The 12,722-nt window shown below is 44.7% G+C and overlaps 1 protein-coding gene across 1 annotated transcript in view; it reads left to right on the forward strand.

Annotated features, from left to right (window-relative positions):
- Window positions 1-508: 508 nt before the first annotated feature.
- Window positions 509-12,722, forward strand: part of LOC148527164 (granzyme A-like) — a 30,682-nt gene continuing 18,468 nt past the window's right edge. The window contains exons 1-2 of the mRNA XM_088469454.1: window positions 509-601; window positions 693-709. Of these exons, the coding sequence (XP_088325580.1) occupies window positions 509-601; window positions 693-709 (110 nt within the window). The remainder of the gene's footprint in view (window positions 602-692; window positions 710-12,722) is intronic.

Genomic DNA, 12,722 nt, shown 5'->3' on the forward strand with positions numbered 1-12,722 from the left:
GCAGGCTTCCCACACATCATAGGGGTTGTGGATGGCACTCACATACCACTTCAGCCTCCAGCAGTGCTGGAGGTTATATTTAGGAACCGTAAACATTTTCATTCAATGAATGTAATGGATGGTATGTGATGCCTCCCTCCAGATCCTGTCCCTGAATGCCAAGTTACCAGGAAGTGCACATGATTCTTTTGTCATCCGGCAATCAGGGCTTTGGCAGAAATTAAACAACCTACAAGCTGGTGATGCGTGGCTTCTGGGTAAGTTGGACCCTTAATGTCTTGACGTTCCCTTTTTTTTTTACCTAATTTTTTTAATTGCAGGAGACAGTGGTTACCCTTGCACGCCCTGGCTGCTTACTCCTTATTTGGTCCCTACACCAGGGCCACAAAGTCAATTTAATACCGCACTTACTGCCACCAGGCAGGTGGTGGAGCGCTTTATCGGCCTTTTTAAAGGCCGATTTAGATGCCTCCAACGCTCTGGTGGTGACCTTATGTATTTGCCGGCTATGGTTTCCAAAATTGTGGTCGTGTGTGGGATTTTCCATAACATCACCATAAAGAGTGGTGTTGTAATGCAGCCAGAGGATGCCTCCCCTGAGGTTGGTCCAAGGAGAGTGTCTGGGGGTTCCATACGTGATGACGTAGTTACTCGTTTTTTCAGGTATTTGATTTTCCTTTTATTTTCATTAGTTGACCTTGGGAATAAGGTAAATTATGTGTTAACTATCCTATGTTTCGAACTTTAATTTTTTTTTTATCCAAACAACAACCTGCTTACTTCCTGAAATTGCTCGCCTGTGACAAAAATGAGTCACAAATGAACACCTGGACAAATGTGTTTCTTACCTGATTTGGGACAACATGTTGGCATGCACCATCTTCAACCAGTTCTTGATATTGATTTTCAACAATTTGTGTGTATATTTTTTGGATTGTGAGATGTGTATTAAACAATTTTGATATTTAATAGTTTTTTTTAACATGAAAAACCAGCAAATGGACAGTACCTTTTAAATTAATTTCCACGTGTTTTTATTTTGGTTATGTATTTATTTATTTTTTATCAAAATAACAATTAACAACATGTTTGCATAGTTTGCCCAACCTTTTATCCTCTTTATTTTCCTATTTTGGGAGTTGCATTGATAATTTTTAAGAAATTAAATAACTACATAAGGGTATTCTAGCGAAACATTATGGAGTTAATGTCAATTGTCCCAATTAGTTGAATGACAAAATATGTCTTTAAATTCTTGGAAACCACTCTTTTTTTTTAAATTTTTAAAGAATAATTAATCAAAAAATTTAGTTTGGCACATACTTTGCATTTTCATATGCAAATTCAAAAAAACCCAAATAAAAAAAAAACAAACAAACACATTGATTGACCTTGTGAGCTAATGTTTGAGTCAATAAATTAGATTTGTTTAAATAAACACATTTTATTAACAAAAACAAAAAAAACAAAATATTAATGGCGCAAAAATACTATTAAATGGTCCATTGACACCAGCAGCTGGACCAAATGGCCCCTCATCTCCATAATATGGGCCAAAATCTCATGATCCCGCCTCCTTGGGTCTGTTGAAAAACAAATATGTGTTTTAATTAAATGTGAATTTTTTTGATAAAACATAAAAGAAAAACAGTATGATTTACAAATAAAAATAGTTAACATACCATGCTAATTTTTGAGCACAAATATAGTGGTAACATGAATTTGCCTAAATTACCAATTGGCACAAAAAAGCAGCTTAAAAAAACATGAACATGAGAATAGTGGGTTGAACAATCACTTTGGCATCTTAAATAATACACAATTTGTATATTGATTTTAGACAACAAATGTTAAAAAGCACAATGAAACTTGTATTTGGCTCTGGCATATGTGGTTATTGTAAAGTTTATTTTGTAATGAAACATGAATAACTTTGGCAAAAATTTAGTTAAACAAACTCAAAAAAATAAAAATCCCTAAAAAAATTTTTTTTTAAAGATTACATTTTGGACAAAATTTTACATAAATTAGCACCCCCCAAAAAAAATTATGCTTTAACCCCCCCAAAAAAAAATTGGACTGCCCTTAATTAATTGCAAACATGAAACACAAAATACCTGCAGCTTTAGGGCCAGGTTGGCCCAGATCCTCTTCCTCTGAAGAAGTGGGCCAGTATACCACCGAACAAGGTGGGGAAATTTCCGGTGGGGATAAAGAGGAGGGAGTGGAATCAGGAGTGGGTGCATCAGGGGAGGGTGTGGGAATGTGGATGGGTAGGACAGGGGAGGGAGGGGTTATTTGGATTTGGGGAGCAGGAGAGGGAGGGGAAATAAGGATGTCCAGGTCAGGGGAGGGTGGAGAAATTTGGGAGGAGTGGGCAGGGGAGGAGATGGTGGGAGTTGTGGAGAGGGGTCGGGCAGGCTTTTTGTAATATTAGCAAATATGTATTCCAAAAAACATTTAAAATGTAAAACATTAACCCAAAAGAAAATAATAATGAAAATTAAACAACATTAACAAGGTCTCATTTAGCCCGAAAAAAACGCATACTGCACACATGCACACGCATTAATGCAAAAAGTAAAAACAGATTGTCATAATTATATAAACATTCAAATATCCACTTACGCCGACGGACCCTCATCTGAAGATGCGCAAGCAGGTGTGGGGACCAGCGGCGTAAATCAGACCACCGGCGCTCCAATTGGCCGATGGTCCTCCGAAATCCCAATGCCCGCAGCCTGCGCCGCACCTCCGCGTACGCCCGTCGCTTGAGTAGGTTGGTGACGGGGGGCGGCATGTCCGTTATACGCCGATCCAGTACTTCAGTGAGCACCAGCAGCTCACGCTGTGTAGAAGCACTGGCTCTCATGATGGCAATGTTTTTTTTTTTGCACAAATCAGTTTTATTACAGGGACCCCTAAATTTTGATTGGCTAATGTACTTTCATAAATAACATGAACAATTCTATTGGTTAATGTGTGAGTCATGTGAACAACCCCTAAAAATATATTGTGATTTAGGATTGGCTTGCTGCATTTGGATGCGTTAGCAACAAGCCGGAAATAAAACAATTTCTAAATTATAAACCAAAATAAAAGCTATTAAAAAACCAAACAAACAGCCTTTGGATTTAAAAAAAACAAGTTTGCCGTTAAAAGCGGACGGATTCTACGGACCAAAATGAACACAAAACAAACAATAAAGTTTATTGACATTCAAAAAAGAAACAAGATTGAAAACATTCGACCAACAATTAAGTAAATTAAGGTAATGATTGGCACCAATCGATTCACGGATGTTTGACGAACGAGAAACAAGGCAATCGACAAATGACAGGCCTACTTCCGGTCGTACTTGTGCGAGTGAACACTTCATCAAAAAACGAGTAGTGCGCTCGCTATTTCGGACGCTCGTTAGCTAGAGGAGGGGTTGGGGAAATATTGGGCGGAAGACTCGTTACGAGCGACCACACGTGCGAGCGCTTGGTTTGACATTTGGACGGTCGTACCTACTGCGGGCGAACGGCTGATTGCGTCCGGCTCTGAATGAGGTCCAGGGTTCCTATCCGGATCAGACCCAGAATTTAGCCGGCGCCGACTCGGGATATTCCCGAGTCGGTGGCAATCACACCACAGTCGGGTCTGCATTGACCCGGATTTTCCGGCGTGAAAGTGGACGCTTGGAGATGACGTCATCTCCAAGCGACACTGAAGCCGGACCAATCGGCAGGCTTGCAGCGCACTGCAGGTCATCAAGACCCGGTGTGCGCCGTACACACAGCAGGGTTTCAAGGGCCACGCCCGTGTTAAACCCTGCTATTTACCTGGGTTGGATTGCCGGGTCACACGACCCGGCGATCCAACCCTCACCCCTTTTACACCAAGGAGCTGCCCGGGTTAACCCTGCAATAACCCGGGTTTTAGCTCCGGTGTAAAAGGGGTATTAGACTACCAGTGGTCCTGCCAATTCTATATCTGCCTGCAAAGTCTATATACAGTAAGCTCACCAAAACTGCGGCAAAAAAAATACCTTGTTTGTTGTTTTTTTTACGGCCATAAAAATACAAAATACTACAACTGAAATACCTATCTAATGTCATGGGCTAGTTTACATACAGTAGCACGTTCATTTAATAAGGACATGTAAACGTTTAGCCCTGGGAGGGCAATGTACATCATGCTAGTACCTTTTTTCCTAGAAGTGTGACGAGTCAGATTGTTTAGTAATAAATTCACTTGAAGTGTGACGAGACAGGCAGGCCACCTGAGTGACAAACCACATATGAGATTATATTTCTCAGAAGTGAAACCGCATCACTTATTCAATAGTATATATATGAAATAAGAGTCTCTGTTCACAAAGCACAAAGAGATCATTAAGAATGAAGCATCTTGTCATCATTTCTGTGTTATCCTTCCTCTTTCATGTCCGTGGATGTAAGTAAACACGTAGCTGTAGTATCATTTTGAAATGCTGTGAATTCCCGCTCCATATATTTGGACGTTTTAATTGCACTTATTTATTTTTTTTACTTTATTAATGTTTAACAGAATATATCGGCATATTATTCTGCACACAGATTACACTGTACAACAAATTAATACTTTTCATTTGTTTCCTTTGTAAAAATAGTCATACATTACTAATTTAAGGTCAAGAAACACTAAAATGATTTCAGAATGTTTTTACTAGCTGTATTTTTTGAGCTACACTACTTGCACTATACTGTATGTACATTAGTAATATACAGGGGTCTTCAATATGAAGCGAAAACTAAACTAAATTTTTGCGATGTTTTCGCACCGATGATGTCATTATCGCAGGTTTTGCTTTTACACCGTATTCAATTTCAAAGACTTTTCGCAGGTTCGAAAAGATGGGGATAAGTTTTCACCACTGAATAGGTGGCGAAAAAAAGTGCAGAATTGGGGTTTAGGGGTGCAGGCTTAAAAAAAAATAGCCTGCACCCCTGGGAATGACATTTTAAAAATAACTATGTCAAAAAAAGTTTTAAAAAAAAATAGGGACACCCCAAAAAATTAATTTAAAAATTGGGGTGAAAAAAAAAAATGGGAAAAAATTGTTTCAAACTAGGGAAATAGGTTCAGGGCTATTCTGCATGTATGCGGCAGGTGTATTCTAGAATAGATTATTAGCGGCAGGTGCATAGTAGCCGAATCTTAAAAAAATTACTTTAGGGACATCAAAATATGCTAGAACCCATTTTCATGTACCCCAAATTTGATGGGACCACTTAAAAAAAAGAAAAAAATAACCTAAGTGCTCTTCTGCATCACTTCTTCAATGTCGGGAAAAAAACACCTGGCGCAGCTATTTAAATCCCTGACTCATTTGCATGCTAAAACAGGGGTACCCATAGTGATCCCCCATGTTTTTACAGCTTTAGGGTGGTCCTACAATTTATTCCAGGTAAACTTCGTTTTTTTTCGCTGATCCTACTTCGCCGGGTCACGTCTTCGTAGTTTTCATATTGAATACGGGGATAAAGCGGGCGCGCGCCCGATACTTAATCCCAGCAAAATCTCCGATATGCAGCGTAAACTGCGACAGCGAAGTTTACGTTCCATATTGAATACCCCTCATAGTCATAGTGAAAAGCTATTTTTAAATAATCTGATATTTCTTGATAGAAAATAAATAACAGTTGTTTTAATTCAATCAATCACAAATAAGAACACAAAACGAAACAAACATACAGCATACGAAACAAACATACAGAATATGAAACAAACATACAGCATAGGAAAGTACTATGTAATATAGTGGCTTATTTATGGGGGTGCTGTGTCTTTGCTTGTCGCTTGTACTCCTCTTCTGGGGCATCTCTTGTCACTGTCCCACAGTAGTGATCACCTACCCTGATATCTTTGTTCCATTGCTGAAATGTCTTGGTAGAATCGCTCACTATACTTGTCACTCAGTGCACCACAGTTATCTTGTGTGGGTAATCCCGTGAATCACATTTTTTTGAATACGGGAGGGGACAAATAACTGATTCATTTAATTGGGTCATTAGGTCCCGCCCCCTCTGCATGGAACGCAGATTGCTGGTAAGATTCTCTCCATTCTGCCCACTTCACTAGGAATACCCCTACATCATCATAAGTGGGCTATATCTCGGAACTCAGGGCCTCATTCAGACCCAATCGCGAGCGCTATGCCAGTGGGTCTGAATCAGGTAGCCCAGTGCGCATGCGCACGACGGAGCCGGCTGCGTCGTGCGCAAGCACGAGACCCGGATAGCGACGGGCAATCTGTCGCTCCGGGTCTCGTTCCAAAGGGGGCGTGCTGTCGATGTTGAGTGACAGCACGCCCCTTTTGGTGGGCGGTGCAGGGGCGTGGCTGCCCAGACGGAGGCGTTCCCATGGGAACACCTACCGTCTGGGGCCGGCCCCACTGACATCACAAGTGATGTCAGTGGGAGTGCTTTCGGCTCTGTTAGAGCCGAAAGCACTCTGGGGCTTGCGGCAACAAGACCCTACCACAAGGGTCTCATCGCAAGCCCGATGGTCGCGATGGTCCTTGACCATCGCGACCATCATCATAGCTGCTCGCTATAGCTGTGGGTGGTCACCCACAGCTATGCGAGCGGCCAGGAGGCCGTTCTGAAAAAAACAAAGCCCGGCCCTGATTCAGAGCGAGCGCTCTGTCAGAGCGTCCGGCTCTGAATCAGGGCCTCAGAGCTAACTGAGAGTTTTAAATGTCATATTCATTCTTTGCATGCTGAAATCAATTAGAAGTAACTATTTTCACATCGGAAACATTTTCATTGTTGTGCAGTGTTATTATTCCTGTTTATTAATAGGGTGGCTGGGAAATGTTACAATTAAAAATGTTTGCACATTTTAGTAGCTGTGATGTACAACACAAGGTTATCACAGGTACCATTCACCAATAATTTCTGCATATTGGCACATAGCATATATATATAATATCATAACTACTGTGTTATACTGTAAGTCAGTGGTCCCCAAACTCTGTCCTCAAGGCACCCTAACAGTCCAGGTTTCAAAGATATCCATGCACAAGCACAGGTGAATAAGGGGGTCATTCAGACCCACTCGCGAGCGGCAGTATGCTCGCAAGTGGGTCGATGGTCCCCACTGCGCATGCGCACGACGGAGGGAGCTCCGTTGTGCGCATGCGCGAGACCCGGCGAGCGAAGGACTTTCCATTGCTCCGGGTCTCGCACCAAAGGGGGCGTGCTGTCGATGTTGATTGACAGCACGCCCCCTTTGGTAGTCGTGCCGGGGGCGTGCCTGCCAGACGAAGGCGTTCCCATGGGAACGCCTACCGTCTCAAGCCGGCCCCACTGACATCACTAGTGATGTCAGTGGGAGTGATTTTGGCTCTGATAGAGCCCAAATCACTCCAGGGCTTGTGGTTGAGAAACCCGACCACAGGGTTTCACTCGCAAGTCCGATGGTCGCGATGGTCAAGACCATCGCGACCATCTTGTTGGACGCTCGTATATGCTGTGGGTGGTGACCCACAGCTATACGAGCGTCCAGGAGGACGCTCCATTTTAATGGAGGAGGGCCCTGATTCAGAGCGAGCGCTCTGGTCAGAGCGTCCGGCTCTGAATCAGGGCCTTAATTAGTACATTAGTCTGTTTGATTATACTGCACCATCTGTGCACAAGTATGGATATCCTTAAAACCTGGACTATTAGGCCAGGGTGCCTTGAGGACAGAGTTTGCGAAGCGCTGCTGTAAGTGTACCGCACATAACATCTTTCACACAAATTGGCATATATGAATCTTTAAAATTTACAAAATACTTATTTTATATTTGCAAGTCTATCTATATTGTGTTATGTTATTTTCCTTTGCAGAGGAAAGTGGGGGCTTCATTCAGAGCCGCTCGTAAGCGGCCGCTCGTTCGTTCCGAGCGATGTTCGCACATCTGCGCATGCATACAGATTGTAATACGCATGCGCGAACCAGTCAGTGCGGCTGAAAATCGTGTGCCCACTAAATAGCGAATGCCTGCTAATTTGAGTGACAGGAGGAGGTGTTTGTGGGTGGTAACAGGGGAAGGTGCTTGAAAACGGGGAGTGGAGATTAGGCTAAAGGTCAAAACGGGCGTTTTAAGGGTGTGCATAATTAATACAGCAGCGTCATCGACCAGGTCACTTGGTTATTTTATAGTCAGGACTGCTCGCAAGATTGCGGTAGGAAAAACCAACCACAAGAAGAGCGAGCAGTTCAGACGCCGTTCGATGTACTTGATTAATCTAATAAATAGCGGACATGACGTATGATGCGAGCGGCCAGGGGGCATTTTTTCCAAAATTACGACCGCAAGTTTTGTTCGCTCGTTCAGACATAGAGGCGTCAACAGACCGCAAAGAGCGAACGGTTAATTTGAATAGCCAACCCCTTTTTCTGTACGAGCGAGCGCAAATAGCGTCCGGCTCTGAATCAGACCCTGAGTCCATTCCTGTAATCTTATATATATATAAAATTCATTGGTCTGTTTGTTTGTATGTCTGGTTATGCATTCGGGCACCCCTGCACCGATTGGGATGAAACTAACGCGAGGTAGTCCAGTTGGATTCTGGCCAGGTTTTAGGGGGGTTAGGATTCCAGTTGGACCTCCCGTTGGCGTACCCTGGGCAGAACTTTGACCAGGCGATTCTGTTCTGGGCCTTCCACTGGATGGATTTGGCGAAAACTTCACAGAGTGGTAACATCGGATCCCAGTAGACATGCTAGGGGGGTTAAGGTCCCAGTCGGACCTCCCATTGGTGTACACTGGGCAGAACTTTGACCCGGGGAGCCTGTTCTGGGCCTACCACTGGATTGATTTGGATTAAAACTTCACAGAGGGGTGGCAATTGGTTTGAGATGCCTAATGATGTGGTTGGGGTCCTGGTCGGATCTCACAGCGGAGTGTCAGGATCTCCCGCATCCCACCCACTTCCTAGTGAAGTGGTTTGGATGGGGAGAAAATTGCCAGGAAATAGCGCTTCATATGGAGGGGGCGGGACAAAATTAAGTGAAAATGCATCATTTAGCCCGCCTCCTCCTTGCGGTCTTGCCATTTGCTTGCCTAATGGAGGCGTGGCCTAATGACATAGGAACCAGGCCTCAGGCCCCATAGTGGCCAAATGCATCTCCTCTTCGTGCTTCTCGCGGAGAGCAGATTTTTAAAGTCTGCAGGTATGTGCAGGAGACGTCTGAAGGCATCACAGATACAACGGCTACGTTCAAAGACGCAGCATCGGATCACATTTGGGCAGCCATCTGAATAAACCTAAGTTTAATCAGAATGCCAGAAGCTTCGCCATGCCCATAAAACAGGATCTACACACCCCCATTCTGAAACAAACAGCCTCTCTGCCCCCAAATGGCTACAGCTTGTCAATCAGGCTGCGGCTTCCCCAACACTGTGACTGCATCGCAGCCCATGTGCACTGCAGCTCCAGCGCATGCGCAGTCCACCCACCATCGGAATTGTGTGCAAACCAACAGGTCAACATTGTTATAATGTCAACATTACCAGGAGGGTTAGCGTTAGAGTAAGCGGGCCTGATTCAGATTTGTGCGCAATGCCGACATTTACAGTTTAGCCGACTGCGCATTTGTGTCACAGTCACACTGTGCATGCGGCAAGTAACCATAGTGGTACCGCTTGCAGTGAGGATTATTTTGCAAAGTGATTGGCATTCAGGGACCATTTGGAGGCGGTTACGGGGAGTGTCGGCAAAAACACGGACATGTCTCAACCATTTTCGGGGCATGTCCCAGCCTACGACTGCGGATACATATGCAGCTAAAGTGATTCCGATGTCTCAGTTCAGGTGGCCATTTTGCATGACTGTAGGGCTATTCAGATGGCCGACTATCACATGATCTGCGACGGCGTATGTGTGCGCAGTTGCTTGGATTTGTAATGGACTTGGTGGGTGTCTCAATACATATCCCAGCGTCTGCCACATTGACATATTCTTGCACAGTGATCGCAGCTGCGATTACATTAGCGTACATATCTATATTAGGCCCCATGTTATGGTAATCATTAGGGTTTTGGACATAGGGGAAGATTTATTAAAATATTGGAGAGATAAAGGGGAGATGTATCAAAGCCTTGGAGAGAGATAAAGTGGAGAAGTTACCCAAAGCAACCAATCAGCTTCTGTCAGTTATCTAGCACATTCTTAGAAATTAGTACATTTGGAAGCTGATTGGTTGCTTTGGGTTTCTCCAATTTATCTGTCTCCAAGCCTTGATACAGAGAATATATATAGACATTCAAATCAGTCCTTATCCCATACTCACCTACTCTCCCGGAAGTTGCAGGAGGCTCACGATTTTCGGGGGTGTCCCAGCTCCCAAGGAAGAGTATCTGGATCTCCCGCATCTCACCCACTTCCTACTCAAGTATGAAGGATGGGGAGATTATTGCCAGGAATTGCGGCTCCTATTGGGGGGAGGGGCTAAATGACGTGAAACTGATTCATTAAGCCCCGCCCCCTCCTCTCACTCTCACAATTTGTGGCAGTTTGCCTTGACGGGGGCGTGGCCTAATGACATAGAAACCCAGCCTCACTCCCCAAAGTGGCCTGATGTGTCTGCTCTCCGAGCATCTCCCGGAGAACAGATAATAAATGTCGTCAAATATGCCTTATCCTAGTGAAACTTACAATCTATATTCCCGATGACATAGACACACAGACACACTACGGTTATTTTTTTGTTTTTGTCAGAAGCCAATTAACCTTCCAGTATGTTTTTGGAGTGTGGGATTAAAGTGTAACAACCAGAGTAAACCTACGCACAGGAAGAACAGACAAACTCTATATAGATAACACCTTGGTGGGAATCAAATCCAAGATCTCAGTGCCGTGAGGCAGCAAGATAATCATTGCAACACCATGCTGCCCTATAAATGCTAGCTAGAAGCTAATTGGCGGCTATGGGCAATTTCTTCACTTCTCCTCTCTTGATACAGGCTTGATACATCTCCCTTTGTGTTGGACGTCTACACTAAACATGCTCCATCTGTATGTTTCCCTTCCTAAAGGGAGGATCTAGCAAAGCTGCTCTGTGAATGATATTGTGCTAACAACTTCAACACAACCCAACCACTGAACAGGTGAATTGTGTTGTATATAGGGAAATGAAGGTGTTTACTTTCATACCACTATGCATAGGTGCCGGAACCGGGGAGTGGGCAAGTGGGTAACTTGCCCACCCAAACTTTGAGAGAGGCGCTAGGGGCACACTGAGTGCACTGCATAGGTGCATTGCATTACTGGAATTTATCATTTCACCTGTTTGAAAAATGACAGTTGGGAGCTGATTGGCTGGAGCATCATTTATCATACGCAACTAGTTTTATCACTTGTTGTGAATTATAAAACTCGTTGATAAATGAGGCCCTAAGTCCCAGGAGACACCACAAAAGGTCAGAGAGGCATGTGATGAGCTCTGGCCCTGATTCAGAGCCAGACGCTCTGACAGAGCGCTAGCTCTGAATCAGGGCCGTGCTTCTTGATTTTTAGAGCGGCCTCATGGTCGCTGGTTTAGCTGTGGGTGACCAGCCACAGCTATAGCGAGCAGCCAGGAAGATGATCGCGACCATCGGGCTTGCAACGAGACCCTTGTGGTAGGGTCTCGTTGCCGCATAGCCGAAAGCACTCCAACTGACATCACATGTGATGTCAGTGGGGCCGGCCCCAGACGGTAGGCGTTCCCATGAGAACACCTCCGTCTGGGCAGCCACGCCCCCGGCACGCCCACCAAAGGGGGCGTGCTGTCACGCAACATCGACAGCACGCCCCATTTGGTACGAGACCCGGAGCGATGGTTTGCCCGTCGCTATCTGGGTCTCGCGCATGCGCACGACGGAGCCGGCTCCGTCGTGCACATGCTCACTGGGCCACCATCGACCCGCTCGCGAGCACTCAGAGCAAGCGAGCGGGTCTGAATCAGGCCCTCTGATTGGTGGAGCTCATCACATGATCAGAGTGGAGGAGATCAGCAGGAGCAGCAGCCAGGCAGCAGTTCCAGCTGGGGTGAGGTAATTACTATGTTGGATACACATACACATCTGTATGTAACATGTCTGACGTATTAGAGGATAAAGTTTAGGGAAAATTAGTTTGCATATTTCATTATTTTTGACTATATTTGCCAACTCACAATACATACTATCGACACCTCCTATAGTATTAGAACTTTTTTGGCTCATTATAAGGTAAAGTCTGAGCCTGTCCTCCTCCTCTGGGTGTAACCAGCCCATCATAGTGTGTGTAGTGGTGTCTGATAATAATTCCCATGTGTGGCATTAATGCAATGTGTACTGCACCTATTGTGCTAAACTTATTGCACGGCGTGCGATCACTCTGTGTATGCAGATGCCCACCAGCCTGACTTAAGACGCCCACTTTTAAACGTCATCTTCAGGATGTGCTTGCAGCCATCGGTACCTCGGAAGCGAACGCAGCGCTTGTGGTTGACCAGACCCTACCGCAAGCACTGAGAGAACTTCAGTGTAATATCCAGCCAGGTGACGTGTACTATGACGCTGCGTTTTAATTATACACGCCTCTGAAAAAGCGTTGAGACGCTCAGGCACACCTACGATTGCACCTCCACTCCCCCATTTCTAGTGGCCAGTCCCTGTCACCACCCACAAACGGCCTCTCCTGTCACTCACTCAGCTGGGCTGTCTATGCGCAGTGAGCGAA

The sequence above is a fragment of the Taudactylus pleione genome, unplaced genomic scaffold (assembly GCF_031769625.1).
Source record: "Taudactylus pleione unplaced genomic scaffold, aTauple2 ptg000092l, whole genome shotgun sequence".
Lineage (NCBI taxonomy): Eukaryota > Metazoa > Chordata > Amphibia > Anura > Myobatrachidae > Taudactylus > Taudactylus pleione.